General features: G+C 39.2%; 1 protein-coding gene across 3 annotated transcripts in view; it reads right to left on the bottom strand.

Annotated features, from left to right (window-relative positions):
• The window catches only part of LOC101169457 (septin-9), a 61,036-nt gene that overhangs the window by 29,628 nt on the left and 10,716 nt on the right, over nucleotides 1-20,692 (bottom strand). Inside the window, exon 2 of one of the 3 annotated variants that reach the window (XM_011478256.3) lies at nucleotides 18,930-18,992. In XM_011478256.3, coding sequence (XP_011476558.1) covers nucleotides 18,930-18,992 — 63 coding nt within the window. Of the gene's footprint in view, nucleotides 1-7,088; nucleotides 7,364-14,213; nucleotides 14,356-18,929; nucleotides 18,993-20,692 lie in introns of those variants that run through there. The other 2 variants (XM_004071487.4, XM_011478257.3) reach the window with 2 other exon arrangements.

The raw sequence follows: 20,692 nt of genomic DNA, 5'->3' as shown, positions 1-20,692 counted from the left end.
GGCGCATGCGCATTACAACAGCTCCCTGATCTGCCCCGTTCAGCATTAACAAGCTCAGGGAAGAGAGAAGAGAAGATATTGTTGCGTTGCCAGCACGTATTTTAAATGTGTCCAAGGCTTCTTATTTATAATTAAACTTAAAGTAAAAGTACCGTTGCGTGACATGTGTTCTCTCTTTGACCGAGTTCGAAGGCTTGCTGTCCCGCATTATTAACCAGAGAAGGTAAAAATAAAATGAAGAATAAAATTAGGGGACCTTTTTAAATTGCTCCGATGAAAATAAGAGGAAAATCATAAAGTTCAGGAGGCCCCAACAGGACTTGCTCCCCATCCCAGCTCGCCTAGTGATCGGGATTCTTCCAGCTCCGTCTGTCCAGCAGGGTGTATCCGCAGCTTCACCGTATCCCAAGGCTAACCCTTCCTGGGTGCGTCACGTGGGGCCAAGAAAAAGTTCAGCACTGGTCGCACGTATTTGGAAAATTACATGGGAATAATCACTCAGTTTATTTGACCATTTTCACCGTTTCTCAGACTGCCAGTCTGTGTCGTTTGTGCCCCCCCCCCCGTCAAGCTCTTCATTCATTCCAGACACAGTTTGCAGAAGGGGGGGGGGGGGGGGGGTAAAGGGCGGAGCTACTCAGCTCACCATCAATGGCCACGCCCATATAGAGGAGATTTTGGCAACAGAGGGTTCAGAAAGACATGAAATATGGCTTTTTAAGACATTTAAGTTACGGGATTTTGGTTAAAAACTTCATAATCACGATTCAAATACCACTGGGAACGTTTTTATATATAAAAGAATTGTCATCGGGGGACTTTAATAACCTGGTAGTGCCAGATATGATTTTAAATCAGAGAGACTTAGAATCTGATTTACTTATAATATATCATATTAATTAAATTAAAACATTTAAATGTTTATTACAAATTTTTAGTTGAAATACTTAAAATTGTCCACATTTCTACATTCCTGATTATTTCTACCACATCTTAGTTGTTGAGAATTCTAAACAAAGCCATTCATGAAAGATTTATTTTCATAAATGGTTTGGCCAAGAGCAAACAGAATTTGAACATTGCTTGATTACCACAAACATCAATTTGCATTAGAGATGGCTTTGTCATTGGAAAACACGGGGTTCTTAAACTTAGAAATAACCATGCATAAGGACAATTAGAAAATACTGGGCATTCTGACAAGAAGTTAAAGGGATGTTGCATTTGTTTAAAATATTAATAATGCATATTAATATGAGCATTTGTATTGTTTTTGTTTAATCCAAAACACTCATTGAAATTTCTCTCACTCACATAAAAGATTCTGCAGGCAGTACAGTTTTACTGCTGTCACTTCTCTTTCAACACAAGGTTTGACTGTCCACAGCTGTATTAGGTTACTGTAATGCAAACCCAGTGTTTGGAACTGCAGCTGCCTCACACTGAAATCAATCAACTAATAAAAAGCGAGCTTTTATGAAAGGGTTTTAAAACACACACACCTGGAGTGTTCGAAAATCTTTCAGCAAAAAGTCATAAGCTCATGACTTTAGGTAACTTGTTAGTAGGCTACTAGAAAAAAGCCTACAATATGGTCCACAGGTAAAATAAAGCTGTTCATCACAAACTTTGTGTGTTAAAGAAGAACTAACTAAAGCTTTAAGCTGGTTGTGAGGTCTCACTCGCATCTTTTGCTTCCTGTTCCTTTTCGTGTGCAGCCATCAACCCTTCTCCTTCTATAGATGTATTTGCACACCTGGCAACTTGCCATCCCAGCTGCAACCTTTTACCCCATGGTTGTACATGCATGCATACACGTTCCTCTGCCGTCATTTCCACACATTGGCAGGTCATAATTTACTGCTCGTCGCATAACACTCAGGACAAGCCCAGAAGTGCAATCAGATTATCTCACGCAGGTTGACAGCTATTTGTCTCAGGATTGCAGCCTCCGCCAAAAATTCCACCCTGCATGGGCACACTGCTACCGGTCAGACTCTCCACCTGTTTCAGCCTGTTAATTCACCTTTCAGTATCAATTACCGATAAACTGATTGGTACTAACTTTTCTGCTTTGGTGTTCAGCCTAAGGAACCTTTTTGTTGTTAGATAAATAAACATGGTTGTTTAAAGAATCAGGGATGTTTTTGTGCACCCTTGGGTTGGCTGAGGTCTCGCTCCAAAGTGTACACAGCTGGGATGTCATGTGATTTACCAAATGGGATTTTTTTAATAGGTAGCCTGATTTTCATATAATACTTAAATGTTTGCCGAAGTATATAAATGCTTACCTATCAATTAAAATGAAAATAATGACCACAACCTTGAAATTTCATTGTTCTGTGACTACAAATTAAAATTCTCAAAGTGTTGCAATTTTACAAATTAAGTTGTGTCACTGTCTTTAATGCCATTTTATGAGAATGTCTTTTTAACTACTGCACTACATAGACAGTGATCAGAAAATCCGGCTCATTATGACACATTATACAACTAGGCAAGAACATGCAAGTAAACACTTAAGTTAAATTAGTTTTTTTGTAATCCAGTGTCTGATTTGTAGATAACAACCATTTAAAATTTCTTCATGACCCTGTTCTGTGAGTCAAATAAGACATGCAAAAACAAAGACAGAGCTCCTCTCCAGGGACAGAGTAAAGGCAGGAACCAGCTATTGCAACACAATGATGCAACACATTATCCTGCAAGCAGATAGACGAGTTAACATGAAGCATTCCCTTACAAACACTGAAACTGTTGTGGAAGTTCTCCAAAAGATTTTCCATTCCCTTAAAAACAATAACAAAAATGAAACAAAAATCACAGTCAATCAAACATGTTCACTTTCAGGGTTTCTAACTGCTGCGCAAAGACTTGTTTTTCCCCTTAGCAGATTCATCTGACAGGAAATGACCCAAACAAAGGCTGGCTTTTTGCATCGTGCAGGATGACCAATGGCATTTCCCTGAGCAACACAGCAGCGATGTAATTAGCACTAGACCTGTCCTAGCTGGTTAAGCCTGAAAAGGCCTGATGTGGCTGATAAGCACAGAAGCTTCTAATGAGGATCTTTTGTGCGAACAAGGTCAGTTAGGTTGCATGGTTTGTTTACTGTTAACGTGCACATTAATTGCTTAGAGAAAGGAAATATTCTCATTGAAAGCTAGTTTTCAGCTGTTGGTTAAGCTTCATTTAGTTTAAGGTCACCGTTTTCCTTTAGAGAGAAGTTTCAGCTCCAGGATGGCTGACCTGATCGTTGCTTGAATTGATCTGTTTTAGTGAGTTTTGTCTGATTAAATACAGTGACTCACCTTTCAGATGACAGCTATAGAGCTTCAAACTTTGCAGGTGGATGATTAGTGTCTGTTCAAAGAATATCAGTTTTCATTTTGCAGATTCTCTCCCAGCTAACAGGACTTTCAGTGGATATTGCAGCATTCTGGTAAGTTTCATGCAGGCTGGGCCCCCAGTAAAAGAGGAGGCCCAGCTGTGCTCAAACATACTCATCTGCTGCCTGCGCCACTATTTTCACCCACAAAATCAGTCCGCTACTGTGGAATTTCCTCTGACTGCTCCCCACAAACAGTTCAGTCACACAAGGAAACATGCAAACAAACAGGGTGGCTGCTTCCAGTTAGGCTGTATCAACCCAAGCAACAACATCAAGGTTTCTGTCTGAATCCAAGTAGCCAACGTTCTCCAAATACTATGTGACGATCTCCACTTCACAAAAAAGCCCAATTGTTCTAGATACGTATCTTTGTAAACCTTGTGACAACATGGATCAGTAGAGGGACCAGCATTTGTCAGGTTCTGAACTCACCAGTAAGTTTGCCGATAACATCGGCTGTTTACAATGACGTAGGAAGGAACACCCTCCCCATTAGTTTAGTTTTCATTCAAGATTTAATGTCAGGGATTGAAATTTTGTGTCTTCAACAAACCCATATGATGTATAATTGTGGTATCCCTTGGAATAAACCCTTGGAACTTTAAATGGAGCTTCGCCTGTTTTCTTAGACAATCCTCACATAGATTTGACCTCGTTTTTGCTTTGCTTGTGGGCTGATACGTTTTGATTTTGTCTCTACATGTTTGATCATTGCTAACGAAACATAAACTGTTTAATATTGTTTTTTGTGATTTTTTGCAAAACAAAAAACAAAATTTACTATTTGGAATTTACTTTTTGTGGATCTGTAAAAAGAAGAAACTGGGCTTGTACTAAAAAGATTGATATCAAGCATTGCCACAAAAAACAGTTTAAATGATAAGAGAGCAATTCAGCAGGAAAAAAAAGCTACTAAGGATTAGAAAGTGACGGAAAACTCAAAGAATTAGCCTTACTATCAATTAATTCACTAGAAAAAGGCTAATTTCATTAACTTTAATTAAATGTATTTGACATGTAGATGCAGATGAAAAAAAAAATTGAGGAGCTCTTTTCCATTGAGAATAATAAAAGCATAAAGGAAAAAGTTTTTTCTGTATTTACATTAGCAGGATGAGGTAAGAAAGTTTTCTTTTGGAAGGGTGAACCCCTTTGATTGCTTTTATGAGACAGCACAAATCATAAAAGAATAAAAGTTTAAGGCTAAAGCCTAAACCAAGAGAGCCTGTTTATTCATGAGATAAACTGTAATAAACAGTTTATCTCATCTTACTCCTGAGAAACTGTGATATTGTTTTTACCTCACCCAGCACTTTGACATTTCTGCATTAACTTTAAAGATTCATTTCTCATTTTAAGCATGTTTAAAATGCCGCAGTTAAGGAGATTATACAATGAATATCATTGTGAACAGTCCTTAAGGGATCTGGGTAAATCTTCATTTTTAAATGGCAAAACCACAAACTACATTTTCAAAACCATGTGACCGACCAGAGCTTATGCAAACCTTCAGTTCTGATCAAAAATGTGGAAGATACCACTGTTTTCCACAAACTGATCCAGACTGTGGAAACTAACAGTTACGAAAGTGTTGGATTCAATGTCCTGTCTTTAATATATGGTGTGCAAAACCAATTCAGCATCACAAATTTTCTCAAGATTTCAGTCCATTAGTTTGCATCAGTTGGACAATAAGTCGATTGTTAGTAGTTGCGATGGATTATCAGTTTTACATCAAAGACAGATACATAAAGTCGTTAGGAACAAAACATTCAAAAACAATCTTTTTGGAAGAAAGTCTCCCAGATTTGATATTTTTTGAACAACTTTCAGCAATGTTGGTCAACAAGTGGTGCATATCTTTTCTGTAGAGTCACGGTAGACTGCAGATTTGATTATAATCTATAATCTAATTTATGCAATTTTAACTAGTAGAAGAATAAAATTCCAATTTCTGTTGGTGTGCTATTAAAAAAAACACTTCAAGCATCCCAGTGGTATTTTAATTATGATTATGCCATTTTTAGCCAAGAAAAACAAACACCCAAAAACTTTTAGTTTGAGATAGTTTTTGCAGAGCAGCACAATTTCGCTTTCGAAATTTTCCTTTGAGTTGTTGACGGAAATATTAGTGCGGAACAAGCCTGCCCCCTTCCCCATCACCCATCTGTTTACACTGTCTCCCGCAAGCTTACAGCCCCTCACACCCCCTAAACTAACAGTACTGATGCAACAAAAAAGGTGAGCAATTCCGGAGCTATCCAGCCTTTCAGTTTTGAGCCAGATGCCAGCCCAGACGAAGAAAACAGAGACGTACATGGATTTATTTGTCCGCAAGTGGATGCATCAGAATGAAATGGAGCAGGGAGCTTGTGGCTTGCTATAGTAACACCTACAAGCTTTTTCCAACAGCATTTTTCTCCTCTGCTCCTGATTCACAAAGATTTAAAAAAAAAGAGATACTCAAAAATGCAATTCTGAGATGACTTTTCTTTATATTTGTCCTCAATTATGAGAAAAATGCCATAAAAACATGTTAAAAACACAATTTTCATTGAAGTGGATCTTTAAATAAGATGTGTTTCCTCTTTTTTATTTATTGATCTAACAAAGGACCACAGGAATAAAATTTTCAGATTTCAGTTTTAGTTGCATTTTGTAAAACGTTCCTCGTGATCTTTGACTAACAGTCACCGGTTTGCTGACATTTGTGCCTGCTGGGTTTCTCTGAAACTATCAATGAGGCCTTTTTTCAAATGCTGTGAAGTTTTCTCAAATAGTGTTCCTTCTATTTCTGTGCAAAGCTGGGTAATAGAGGGATCCTAAATTAAGTACCATGGAGAAGACATAAAGGTATTACTACATAAAGCCAAAAGCGCTTTATAAGTTTCCAAGTTTAGACCCTAATGTTGGTGTTCCACCTGAACAAAAGCTGCATAATAGCATGACTTTAGGCCACAGGCAAACTTTCTTCACCCTAAAGCAAACCACTTATCTTTCCACTCTGTTGCTCTGTATAAGCCAAAGACTTAAAGAAAGGAAGAGGGGTTCTCCATGCATACCACAGCCAAACTGGTGTTGACAGAGAAGCAGCTCTGGACAAGTGTGAATGCATTCCTAATGGCTATGTGTTTGTAGGAGACAGATAGCGAAACAGAAAGACGTGTCGGAGGAGAGGTGTCTGCATGTCAACCCCCGCCCACCCTGCTAGGCCAAGGGGGCTGTGGATGGACGAGCTGCTGAGAGAGGAGACGAGGAAGCCGGAGGACGAGGAGTGGGGAGAATGACAGGGAGGGTTTCAGGGAAAGGTGCAAAGAAATCAAAAGAAGAGGAAAATGCTGAAAAGAAAAGGGGAGGTCGTCCAGGTGTTCACCTAACAGCTATTAAAAAAAGAAGAATGGGTTTTTGGGTAGAACAATCTCCCCTGAGTGCAGTTTTCTCCTAAAAACTTCAACTCCCAAGCCCCTGCAAGGTTTAAGAGCATTGAAATCAACTCGCCAAGCACAATTTCCTTTTCAAAACACCACACCTTACAGCCGACGTCAACACGGCCATTACCCTTTCTCAGTTTGCAGATCCCCTCATTTCCAATCAGACATGTGGAAGCTATCTACAGTGTCCTCACAGCAGGGTTAAAGACAGCCTCACTGCAGAGTGAAGACAAGAAGAGGAAAAATCGTGCAGGACAGGAACTGACCTTCAAAATCTGATATGATCCCTTCCAAGTGAGCGTTGACAGAGGAATCAGACATTTTTGAGGAGCAATAGTGTATTATGTATGAGAGACAGGGTGCAGGGTTCCCCTTCCCCAGCAAGGAGAAGTCTTCCTGAGACGCAGTCCAGCTTCTAAACAAATCCCAAATTAGGAGTCCGTGTAAGCTTCAGGAGGGGAGGGTTAGAAAAAAAAAAAAGGAAAACACAAGTTGAGCAGTGTGATCTCCACCTCTCGCTCCCTTCTTTCTCAACACAGAAATGTATTTTTTTCCCTCCTCCTCCTCAACTTCCAGAGTTGGAATGAGCCAGCAATGTCACACGCCACCATCGTCACCCTCCGCCCTCTCCAGCTCACTGGCTTCCCTCCCCCTGTTTTTTTTTCCCCTTTGCCTTCATTTCTCCCACCCCTTCTGTAGCCCTTGACAGCCCTGTAGCTTCTTTCAGAAGAAATCTTCCATTTAAAAAAAAAACAAAAAAAACACCCTCATGCTGACATCTTAACACACTTCCTGCAGGCACCATCACTGGATTTAGTATTTTTCCTGCTCAAAACGACAGCTGAGTCCAGAGCAAACTCAAAATCAGACTCTGGGCTAATGTGGTGAGGGCAGGCTCACACAAGCAGTTAAAAGGTCATCAGGCATGCTCAGTTGGTCTGGAGGCAGACATCAATAAATGAGTGGCTTAATGACTTAATGACCACATAAATGGGCCTCTGTGTGTGTGGGGGGGAAGGGGCGTTGTCAGAGAAAGCTGAGACGTATTTCGGAGAGGATGTGGGGGACGTCCATCTGTATTTGAATCAATGAAGGCCGTGACAGCTCTCAAGGACTCATTCCTTCCTAAAATTACCCACAAACACAGCCAGGATTCACGCTTGGACAAAAAACAAAAGAAGTGCATTATTTTTTAAGAACTTTACATTTATTCATACGCTAAAACAACATCTGAGGTCTCCAGAGAAGAGGACACCACATTGTGTGATGATCTGTGTGAAAATGGGTTTGGAGAAGTGAAACAGATGGAGATGAGTCACATGGGAATGAGCTGCAATCAATTTTACAGGTTGCAATTTAGCAGAACAAGCACATGAATGGTTGTTGTCAAACAAGCGATTTATCATCAGGCACCTGAGATTCAGCATGTCCGCAAAACTCACTGCAAGCTTGCTGCTTACATTGGATCCAAATTCTGGCCTTTCAGTTGATTTAGGCATGTTTGCCGATCACATGCGTCAGTGTGCAAACACACACAGATTCTCAGAATAAATATGAGTGTTTCCTCTGCAACCTGAGATTAATGTTGCACTACATTTCCTTTCAACTGAACCATGGAAGGTATGTAACTTACAAAAAAAAAAAGAGTGCTCATCCAGATGTAAATACTTTGAGCAGGCTGGTGTTAGAAAGAACTTGCAGTGTGTAAATTCCTCCAGCAGAGGTCAGTGTTCCATCTAAAGTAAAACCTGTTGCAATGGTCACTGGTGGGATCAGTCACAGTAACATAATCTGGATACAGATAAAGATGGAAACACAACGAGATTCCTGCCACAGACACACCCCAAACCTCCTCCTTAACACATGTGTGATAGATTTTCCACCATGGCACACCCACAGAAACACACTCCACGATACATGCATGCACTCCCTCAACCTAACAGACAATAAATACAGCAGATGCACGCCAAATTTTAAATATGGAGATCAGCAACAAACGTTGCGTCTAAGAGACAGACGTTTTTTTTCCTCTGCTAGTGAGCCAGACTCTGCTGATTTAATGTAACCCTTTAACCTAAGCATCACCTCCACATGTCAATTCCTGATCTTTCCCCTGCTTCTGACCCACGTTTGATTTTAAACAGCTCCCCTGAACCAAGTTAGAGCTGTCACTCAGGCCTTTGAAATTCTGCAGACCAGAAAAAAGTTGTGTGACGCCAAAACTCTCACACTTAAATAAAACAAGAAAGACAAACCCAAATACAGCAAACCTGTATTGAGTTCCAATAAAATTGATCTGAAAAAAGGGCCTACGGCATAACCCCCCCCCCCCCCCCACACACACACACACACATGCACACACACACACACACACGTTTCTTATAGTGCACATTCATGCACGCCTCAGCAAGCCCAGACACCACTAATCCCATCTGCTGTTACAGCAGTCACACTGGGGGAAGCCTAGAATGTGATTTACTTGATAAAGACATTCATTCATGTGATAGTTTTCATGCTCAAATCCCAACGGTTAATTGTGTGCTGTTTAAATATGGCATAATTTTACATAAATATGTGAATACAAATTACTTTTTAGGGATTGAACTCCACCAATTTACAGTGTCTACTGTGGCTTTGACTTTTTTTTAATGAACAATTTATTAGTGAGTGTAACAGAAAGTAACTAATATAATTAAAATCACACCATTCCAGCCATTGTTATAGCTGTAGTCATTTAGTCCAAAAGTGTTCAATATAAAATTATATCATTCTTACATTTAGAATCAAATAGCGCAATAAAAAAGATTATACATATAAAGTTCTATAAGAAAAAAGAAAGATTTTTCCAGGACAGTACATCTTATGTCTTTTAGCCAGATGGCTCTGCACTTTAAATTGCTTTTGTGGATCATGTCTACACTAAGCATAAAGAAAAAAACTCTTCAAACTGCCATTTTACGGGAATTTTACTATAAAAAATTCTTGTAGGGGCAGGGAGAAAGTAAAAACTGGTGGTAACTCACAGGTTGTTACAAAAAGTTTACCCAATCTAAACCTTTTCTAATGATTACGGTGTGTCAACATTAATGCACAAAGATGGATTATGGTAAATATGTTGGTTTAGGACCAAAACTAAAAACATCTTTTCAATTCTATAAACAGGATAGTTTTACGCCTTCTTATTTATGCCACGCTTGTGCCACTTTTTGGTTTTGATCTTAAGAAAAACAAAAGCCTTAGAGAAGACTGAAAGGGGGCAATCTGCAAGACGTGGTAGGTCTTTGGTCTTTAAGTCTTTAGATTGGCTAAACTGCATAAAATTGCATTTCATAAACAGGTGCTGTGTTGTTGCACTGCATCAAACGGAAAGATGGAGACCGCCTTTAAAATCTTTCTTTAAACTCACAGAAGAACCTTTTTATTTTTTGAAGCTCTTCTAGGAGATGAGGAGATTTCAAGTCTAAAACAGTTGGTAGGAGTATCCCAGTGCAGGAGCAACTTGCACGTCAGCTGCAAAAACTGTATAAAGACTGTGCAAACCAACTGACAGATGCTTTGTGCCAGGAAATGTCAGAAATCACATCAAGCACAGTTGCATGAACGACATCTGATGTTTCAGTCTGACTTAGTCAACAATGCACACCTGCATCTTAAGTTAAAATTCAGAAAGAGGTATTTTAGGTGGTATTCTAGTAGTTAGTATTAGTATTACCAATGGAAGAGGCAGTAGCATAACCCCCACAATAGAGGTGACTCAAACACCACATGGCTTTAATGAGATAAACAGGAGGGAAAAGCCACATTGTGTGATGATCTGACTGATAGCAAATACAGTAAAAACAAACCAAAAAATGAGGCTAATACTAAGGAGTTTCTTCAGAAATGTGCACATGAAACCACCTCCTGTGTGCTGCAGCTAAAGCACATACACAGCTGTGGCCAAAGCAGCTGCTCTCAACCAAATGTCAACATCAGCACCCAGCCAGGCTACGCTAACTTTAATCAAAAGCAGCACCTGTTGGCAACATGGCGTGACTGCGCTGCATACGCTCACACACACAATACAGTTCCCCCTTTACTCATTTACTCTGTGGTTTTCTTTGCAGGGTTGGAGTGTGCTTCCTAATAGATGCACACTCAAAGAGATACTCACACTCAGTAAATACCGAGAGCAGCTGTCAAGCATCAATAATGACCCTCTTATAGGCTCCTAACATACAGTAAGCAACAGTTGTGCTCTCCGTGCACACATGTGTCTTTTTCTGGCTCACCAGGAAGAGTGATATTAATAACAAGTAAATATATGCAAATATTAACATGGAAAACTTCAGCACAGTGTTTTCCTTTGGTTATTGTGTGATGTGCTGGCAGTTATAATGTAATCAAACTGTCAAAAAAACTGAAACTTTCATTATGTCAAATACATATGGCAAAATTTAAAGCTAAGAAGAAAATTGAAGCACTCTAACAACAGGAAATCATTACACTGGTAAAACTGTGAAAGTGTGAAGTCAGGAAAAGAAACTTTGTGCATGCAAACATTTTTTTTTTCCAAATCTGTGTTGTGTAAAAACATATAATACCTTTGTCATGTACAAAAAGCAAAGAAAATATAATCACTCTGATCACACACTCTCTTATATTCATTTAAAATAAATTATTTGCCATTCTTAAAATTTTTTTAAAAAGAAAAGAAGAAGAGAATCTAAAAGGTTTACACTGACCTACCATTAACATTTATCATGATTTCCATTTCCATTCTTTTATATTTAGTCTGAACCTTTCTGAGAAAACCAGTAAAACCATTCAACTCAACACCACCACCTAGCGGTAGAACAATGTATTACATCCTGCCTTAAACCATAGAACCAGACTTTTTATCAGGAACAATTCTCTATGAAAGGTGAGAAATAGCTAACATATTTCAATGACTTTGTTAAATGTTTCAACTGAGTTACAGATAAAAAGTCGTGACTTTGAATTTTCAGTGAGCCACGGGGGAGGTTTAGCAGACCTCATCAGCTGATTTCACTGTGACTGGAATTAATGAGACACGTCAGCCCCTTCATGCTTAGTTCACAATATCTGCGCTTCATGAAGAGTTTCCGCTGAACACATTATCACAGCTGATTCATGTGGGAGACGAAGAAAAAGAAGGAAACAAGGGAGCTTTGCAAGACAGCATCCGCATAAGAGATGGATGAAAAACAAGAGAAGGAGATGATTTATCTGGGAAGCATGATGTGCATCAGTCACACAGAACAGCACGTCTCCAAATGTATAAAAGTTCTTTGTTAAAGCCGGTCTACAGGATAATAAAGTGGATTTCAGTGAATTTTCAAACTAACATATAGCTGTAAATGTATAGATGAAAGCTTCTCAATTGCTACCAACATAAAAGTGCTTGTTTTCATCTTATTTCCTCGCTAATTTACCACCTTTTGACGTTAGAAAATATAGCAGTAAGCTGTATTTCTCCTGCATTTCCTGCTGTTGTTTTTCTTCCTTTGTTAACACTCAAATGACCAAATGTGCTTTCAGCTGAGGAAAGCTGAAGGTAAGAAAGAATATGTTGAACCAGGACAGAGAGACTTCCAGCTGAAAAAGGAGTTTATCTGTTTAAAAAGTTACCTCTGAGTGGGCTGCAAACATGAGACATTCAATATTTACTATTTTTTAAAACAAATCATGAATACAGACTTACAATATCTAAATAAATACTTTACTCTACGGCAGAAATAGCTGCTATCAATTCATTAATGATATCTATTAGTAAAAAAGTTACGTTCACACAGCCCTCTGCGACACGCGTTCAAATGACCACTTCCAATAAAAAGTCTAGGTAAACCAGCATAAATGCACATTTCGGGTTTCTGCCTTCAAAACTCTCGTATTCACACATAACTGTGGAAGTTTCTACGACTGATTTGGGCTCTATGTACATAAAACGTAGAGCCTTAAAGGCGCACCTGACCAATCAGGTGCTTGGATTTAACGGATTGATGGCATCCCTTTCAATTCACTGAAGTGCCAACCGCTTGAAAATTGCCCATGGTGGAGAAATGAAAAATTTCGTATGGAATTACATGACACCAACTCTTATATATATCAGAATAAAACAAAATGTCTGGAGCAAAATTTGTGAGATTTTGTGCCAACCCTCCTTCAACTGTGGGTGGTGGTCATGCGCTAGTAAACAGTAGAAAAAAAAAGAAGAAGAAGCCCCTCCCTGCTTGTCTAATGTGAACATCATGGGTTAGGTCAAATGCCAGAAGTGTACATTGCTCTAGAGGGAAAAACTATTTTTGCTTTTGCCTTATAAGATGAAAAATGTACACCGTATATTGTTGTAACTCTGAGCAAAAACAGAACAGGACAAAAATCCATATTTAATGGAAAACTGTCAACCATTTTCTATTATTTAATTAAAAAAAAGATTTTGTTATAAACTTGCAACATGACATACATACCTACTTAAGTGTTACAGTAAAAAAAAAAAAAAAATCACACACCAGAGAAACCCACAGAAAGCCTGTTCTGGAAAAAACATTACATTTCCCTTGAGGAAGCACCTGGAGACAGGGGGCCACATTTCCCACAACCTCTAGGTGCAGCAAGTGATGTCAGGTCACACATCCATACAATAACAAACACTTCTCGACATTTTCATAATGCTTTCACACATGCACACACAGTGCCGGTAAAGCCAGATCACTACCTAATGTTTGATTTGGAATAATAGATTTATTTAAATGAAAAGAGAGAAAAAACTCACACTAATGCTTGTAAAAATTCCAATAAGGTGCAGGCAGCATTACCTCACTGATGACTTTAACATAAGCACATTTGGGGAGTTTGTTTTTTGTTAAGATTGGGGTTTCTTTTGTGTTTGTTAACTGAAGGAGGGTTTGAATGGTGGATAAAGCCTCAGTGAAGAAGGAGACAAAACTGTTCAAACAAAATTCTTTCCTGTTTTTACACCCAGGAATAGAAGAGGAAAGAGGGAAGCACAGTTTTTTTTGTTACTTTAATACAGAACTAAATAAGGCAGGAACTATGAGAGAAATAAAAGGGTATTCAAGAGTGAAAAAGCCGTGACGACCAAAATATTTTCAAGGAAACAAAGAGTCACATGAGACTGGAGGGAGACAGCCTGCAAACATTACAGGAACAGCCATGCAGGTCAGCTAAACTGCGGTCCAAAAGCTGCTGAGCTCCCAGCTCCAAACCCCGAAAGAAAACATGCAGTCAGCAAACGAGACAGACTGAGTGGAAAATGCCACAAAGGGGAATATGAACTCGTGCAAAAAACATAAAAGTCACTCAATCAGAGCTATAGAGCTCTGACCTCTTTAGAACAAGAGGACATCTCAGCTGTAAGTTTGGCTTACCTGAGAATTTGTCCCCCTCCATGACGGGATCACTCCCTCCACAGCCACATGTAGAGCCTACTCTCTGACTCCACTCTTTCCCTCTCCGCCTTTTTTTAGACGTCGCTCTCCTCTCGTTTATCGCTCCCTCACTCCTTCCCTTCTTTCCTCCCTTCCTCGGCTCCTCTTTCCCCTCGCTGCGCTGCCTCCCTTCTCTCACTGTGATTCCTTCAGTGTGTTTCACTAATGAATTCAGAATTACGACATCCCCATGTGCTGATCATATGTTGCATTCACTGCCCTTTCTTTCTCTTTCCTCCAAGATTCGCCTGCGAGACTGAAGCTGCTTTGTGTGTTCGAAATAGAAACCATTCACCCTGACATGTGACATGGAAGCGGCCCTCGAGGACAAAAATATCCTGTTGGTCTTCAAAACTCTTCTGTCAGCTTCCTTAGAATGATCCTTGTGTGCCATGATTCATTCCTCTTCATTGCTGTCAGAGTCCTGTGAAAGTTCTGTGTGACGCATAGGGAGATCAAAAGTGCACGACTATGCCTCAAAAACGGATCCAAAAACATGGCGAGAACACTTAACCTGCAAATCTGCCTGGCATGGAGTGTTAAAAAAAAAGGGAACATAAACCCCTAAAGATGATCTGCGTTTCAGACACAAGTGGAACATCATTCCTTGCTCTCCAATGTGTGTTCAGGAAACTCAGACGACCTCTGACTGTTGGCACGTCCCTCACACTGCGTCGGGGGTCAGGGGGTCACATGAAAAGCGTCTGAGCTCTGATAGAGAGCTCAAACAGTCTCAGACATGTCAGTCTGCTGAATTGTGCAACACCCACCAACCCCTGTGACCCCGCTGCTTGACTTTGTCTAGTTAAAGTTGGATTTGGAGTGTCAGTTTGATCATTAAAACACTAACAACATCAATCATTAAAGACCCACTCCAAGGACAATCATGTTTTTTTTTTGTGTGTTTTTAACATGTTCTTGTGACATTTTCTAGTGATGGAGGACAGATATAAAGAAAATTGCATTTTGAGTATTTCCTTGTTCAAAACCCTGTGAATCAGGAGAAGACAAAAAACACAGTTGGTAAAAGCTTGTAGTAGTTGGTAGAAGCTTACTCCTCCACTCCATGCTGATGCATGTATGCCTCTGTTTTCCTCGTCTGAGCTGGAGTCTGGTTCAAAACTGTATGGCCACCAATTTATTGCACCGGTAATGTTATGTTGGGGTTGTAAAAGGCTGTAAGCTAGTTGGAAAGAGTGTAAACAAAGGGATAATGGGAAGTGGGGGTGGGCTTACCCAGTGCCTACAGTTTCACCTACAACTCAGAGACGTATTTCTAAAGAACTACTGCCACTCTGTAGAAACTATGTCCAAAAAACGACAGTTTTTTTTTAAATGTTGGCAAAAAACGGCATAATTATAGTTAAAAGACCAATAGGATTGTTTTCACAATAGATCAAAAGATTTCATTTGAAGCCATCTGCTCAGTTTTGGTTCACTGTTTGTTATGGAATTCTTAAAGTTTTGGTTGATGACCTTAATAAAAAGCAACAGTCCTGCATACAACTATGCCTCCTTAACTGTCTTTACTTTGGTGAGGAGCTACATCACCACGTCATGTGGCCTTTGCGTTGTCCTGCCTCAAAATTACAGTTAATCACATGTGTTAAGATATGCTCTGTCCTTTAAATACCTGCAATATTTTGACTGATATTGGACAACTTTATCCCAAAATGTAAAAAACTGCTATATATTGATCTGCAATATGTAATAGTGGAACTTAATATCTTTAAGAAAAGGGTCTTTTATAGATAGACTAGGGGGGGGGGGGGGGGGTCCAGACCAGAAGGGGGCCTCAGAGGGCAAATCTGTTTTTAAATTTAACCCACTAAAGCGGATCCCTCTTATAAGTTATTGCCTTCTATGTTTGTGTAGTTACCGTTCTTAGGAAAACACAACTTTTAAAAGATTTTGATGTTTTTTCAAAGCAAAGCAAAGTGCTTATGAGTAGTTTTTAAAATTTTGAACATTGTAGAAAGGGCCCCTTTCAGAGCTTTGCCTGAGGCCCCAGAAATTTTTGCTGCTTCCCTGCCTAAATGTGTAATGGAACTACAGTCCTAATAAATCAAGTTCTATGTAACAAAATCAAAAAAGTTTAATATTGTTTTATTGATTGGGGACATCGGCTGTTTAATTTTACTGTAAAATGCATTAGTTAACAAACATAGTGTAACAACAGTCATAACAAAATAACCCAGATCTCATTTTTCCTCTTATGTGTCACAATAATGAAACTCTACATCAAGTTCATTTCTATCAATCTTAGACTGCAGAGTAACTTAATATGGAACAAAAAATTGAAACAAAATATCATTTAATCTTTTCTCGCATTACGTTTTTTTTTTTAAATTATTATGACTTTGTCTTTAATCTAGACTTTTTTTCTCATTCTTTGTTTGGTAAAATTTGTCCTAATTTTAGTCTGATTTTTCCACACATTTGGGTGTCAAAAAACAGACAAACAGGATTTGCTGAATTTTAAATTATTATAAAAAAACAGCTTTGTGTGTGTGTGTGTGGGGGGGGGGGGGGGGTGCAGAAACCAGTTGATTTTACAATTACACATCCTCCTAAATCTACTCCTCTTGGCTCATAAATCTGCCCTGCTGGCAGATGTTTTGTACAGGGCATCTCTGTGCTTTTGCAAACACACACGCACACACACACACACTTACACACACACACGCCCTTTGGCAACTACATTTTAGTCGGGAGGTCCGCTCACAAGCAGAGCCGTATCCGCAGCCTTGAGCACTTAGTTCCCAACAGCCTGCATGTTAATTTATAGTAAGCACATGTCTGTGCTTTGACAACTTCATTTGAACTTGGTGCCTCAAGAGCACAGTTGTGCTGTACCCGCACACCTTTGTGCACACACTGAAACACACAAAGGTTCATAAATTAACTCTGCAGTTAATAGTGGCTGTTATAGTTTTTGTTCAGGATTGAAGTCAGACATTGAAGATCTTTAAATGTGTTTTCCTATTTCTGCTAAATATTCATATAAAAGCCAGATCTTTTTGGAAAGGAGTTCTTTGTGTTTATTACAGTGACCTGCTGGTTCCACCCAATCAGCTGTTATCTGCACTGCCCACCGAGCTGAAGGTTATTGACATTGACTTACCCCTACAGGATCAGTGAGTAGTTTCTGTTAACTGGAAGAGGCTCTGTTCACTTTTGCGATGCAGAGAACTAAAAGTTTGACATTGCATTAAAAATGTGTAAATGAGAGGTTTATGGGTGTTGCAAAACAAAATCTTGCAATAGGCTCAGCTGCACATTCTTATGCATCAGTTGGTACAGAAAGGAAGTGAGCTAATTCTGCTACTGCATAATGACTTCAACCCTGCATTTAGACCCAAATAGAAATGTCTTTAATGTGAGTCAAAGTACCAAAGGGAAAAAGAACTGTTTCATGACTAGTATGAGAGCATTCATGTGTTATTTCTAAAGCCTTGCAGATGTTTTTGTTAAAAAGTTTAAAACAGACTTCAATGCCCAGTTTTGACCTTAAAAATATACAGTTTGCAACTTTGCCATTTCTCATGAATATTACCGATGAAGCGTGAGATTGAAAGACATGTAAGTTTTTGGATTTTTGCAAGGAGACCATAATATGTGGTGTTTATAAAGTGTTTTAAAATGTCATCAGTGTTTTTTGGGGGAGCAGTTTTCTTTAAGGCCAACTCCAATGAAAAGTGTGTTTTTAGGTGTTAACACAAAGCTTAAAATTGCATTTCTCAGTATTTCTTTGTTCTAATCCTGTAGCAGTGACATAGGTGCAACAGTGGGCAGGCCATAGGCTCCCAGCTCTGCTCCATTCTGATGCATCCAATTGTGGACAACTGGATCCATGTACATCTTTGTTTTCCTCACGTGAGCTGCCATCTCACTCAAAACTGTACGGCTGGATAGCTCTAATTCTGTTCACTATTTCTGTTGCACCGTTATCGGTAGGGTTTGGCTTTTATGGGCTGTAAGACGTATGCAAGCTGATGCATGGGAGCTTGTGGCTTCCCATTGTAGCTTCGACGTCAGCTTTCATTGGAGTGGGTCTTTAATGCATTCGGTGACAACAAACAATCAATGACAGATCATATCTTGCAAAAATGTTACACATGAAATTGAAGAAATGATGCATAAAATTCTTAGAAATTCCTTGAATCCTCTGCTTCCGTATAGAAAAATCTCACACACATGATTACACAGAAACCAGTGGGGATTTTGCAAGTGATTCTATGTTTTCTTGTGCTAATAAGTGCAGCATCCCTTTTTAACAATCACACACACCATTCACAGACTTCCACACATATAACAGATATTTTTAATTCCTATTTCATATTTATGTTTCATAATTATATTTATACTTCATAGTTATATATCATAGTTATATCATAGTTATAAGTCATCTCAATAAATGTGGTTTGTGGTTTAATTTTTGTATTTGGTTTTAACTTTAAAAAAATAATAATTTATGTATTACTAACACGAGGTGCCTTTGGTTTGGTGATTTTAGTTCCTACTGGTGTTTTTATAGAGAATCAACACCTCTGACCTCACTTTACCCACTGAACTACTAGGATCAAAAGACAAGATGTATACTTGAGTGAATGGAAAGACAAGCAGATGAAAAGGACTGAGGAGCAGGGTACTCACTGGAACTAAGGACGCTGCTTCCTTCTTTTTCTGTCTTCCTCACTCGAGCGCTGGCTGATCGAGCTGAAAGATAAAGAGATGGACCAATGAGAGAAATCTCAGGTGTAACGGACACTTTGCTCTGAGTCAGCGTAGCTGCATAGTTTCAGGTGAACGTCAATGTAAAACGAAAGTAATGCCATGTTTTCTGCAGTGCAAAACAAAATCTTATGTCAGGAATAATTCACACAAGCTGGCATGATTGACCTCAATGAAATACTGTAGGTTTAATTTGACGTCATTAATTGAAAACGTTTTCTTTATTAAGAGAGTCCTCTTAGCATACAGTGAAGCAAAAAACAAAACAGTTTGAAGTCACAGATATTCTGCAAGTTGCCACACTTACAAAGTTGATAGAAGTCTGCAATGTTCATCATGGATACACTTTAACTTTGTGAGACAGAATTAAAAAAAAAGAAATCTGTGAAATCACATAGTGTGATTTTTAATGAATTTATTTGTTCAGTGGTTCAGAAAATAAGTACAGTATTTAGCTCCTACAAACAAGCAAGAATTCTGTCTGTCACAGACCTGTTACCTTGACCTGTTAAGAGGCTCTTCCATCCTATACTGTACTTGTTACCTTCATTATTGGCACCTGGCACACAACTGATTATCTGTATAAAAGACACCTGTCCACACTCTTTACACCTTGTGGTATCCAAGGCACTGTAACGTTGGGAGTTGGGTCATCCAGACCCACTAGACAGTGCGCTGAACCTTTTTTCTTCAATGATTTGTGATCTCCACTGGTGTCCATGGATTACATGAAATCATATTCACCTTTATCCACCTGTGTCATGGTAGAGATAACATGTCAATGTAAGGGTGGGGTCATTTTGACCCCACAAGATAGCACAAGGGTTAGACAGTCAGACTGTACCTCTCCATTATATCTAAGACCAAAGAGCTGTTGATGGACACCAAGACAACAAGACTGTAGACCTGAACAAGAATGGGATAAAACAATCTACACTAGGCAAGCAGCGTGATGTGAACAGTTGGAGCCATCATTAGAAAATAGAAGAAATACAGTTGTGGTGGGAGACAACTTATTTTGAACAGTGAGGAAACAGCCCAGAACTACACTGGTCAATGACCTAAAGAGAGCTGGGACCACAATAATAAAGATGGGAATAGTGACCCTTCATCGTCGTGGATTTAAATCCTGATCCAAGTGTCCCCCTGTTTAAGGCAGAGGAGGATTGGGATTATGTCATGTAGTAAAATGAGACTAAAATGGAACTCTTTGGTTTAAACATCACAGGCAATGTTTAGGCGAGTGGGGGAAGAATGCTGAGCTGTCTCCCAAAAACACCATACCCACTAAAGCATGGGGGTGGAAATATCAAAGTTTAGAGCTATTTTTCTGCAAAGGTGGCAGGACAACTGATCTGCATTAAAGAAAGGATGAATCTAACCATGGTGAGATTTTGGTATAAAACCTCCTCCCATCAGTGAGAGTATTGAGGATGAAACGTTGCTGGATCTTCCAGGACAACAATAATCCCAAACACATCACCCAGCCAATGAAAGAGTGGCCACGTCAAAAGCCTTTCAAGGTTCTGAAACGACCTAACCAGCCTCAATCTTAATCTAATGGAGAATCTGTGGAGGGGGTCGAAAATTTGCATTACCCAATAAAAGATCACATGGACCAAAATAGCAGCTACCGTGTGTGTGCGAACCTGGAGAAGGTCAGGAAATGTTTGATGTCTGTCATT

This window comes from Oryzias latipes, chromosome 8 (assembly GCF_002234675.1).
Source record: "Oryzias latipes chromosome 8, ASM223467v1".
In the NCBI taxonomy this organism is placed as follows: Eukaryota; Metazoa; Chordata; class Actinopteri; order Beloniformes; family Adrianichthyidae; genus Oryzias; species Oryzias latipes.
The sequence above is the reverse complement of the archived record's forward strand: the minus strand, read 5'-3'. Positions and strand labels throughout refer to the sequence as shown.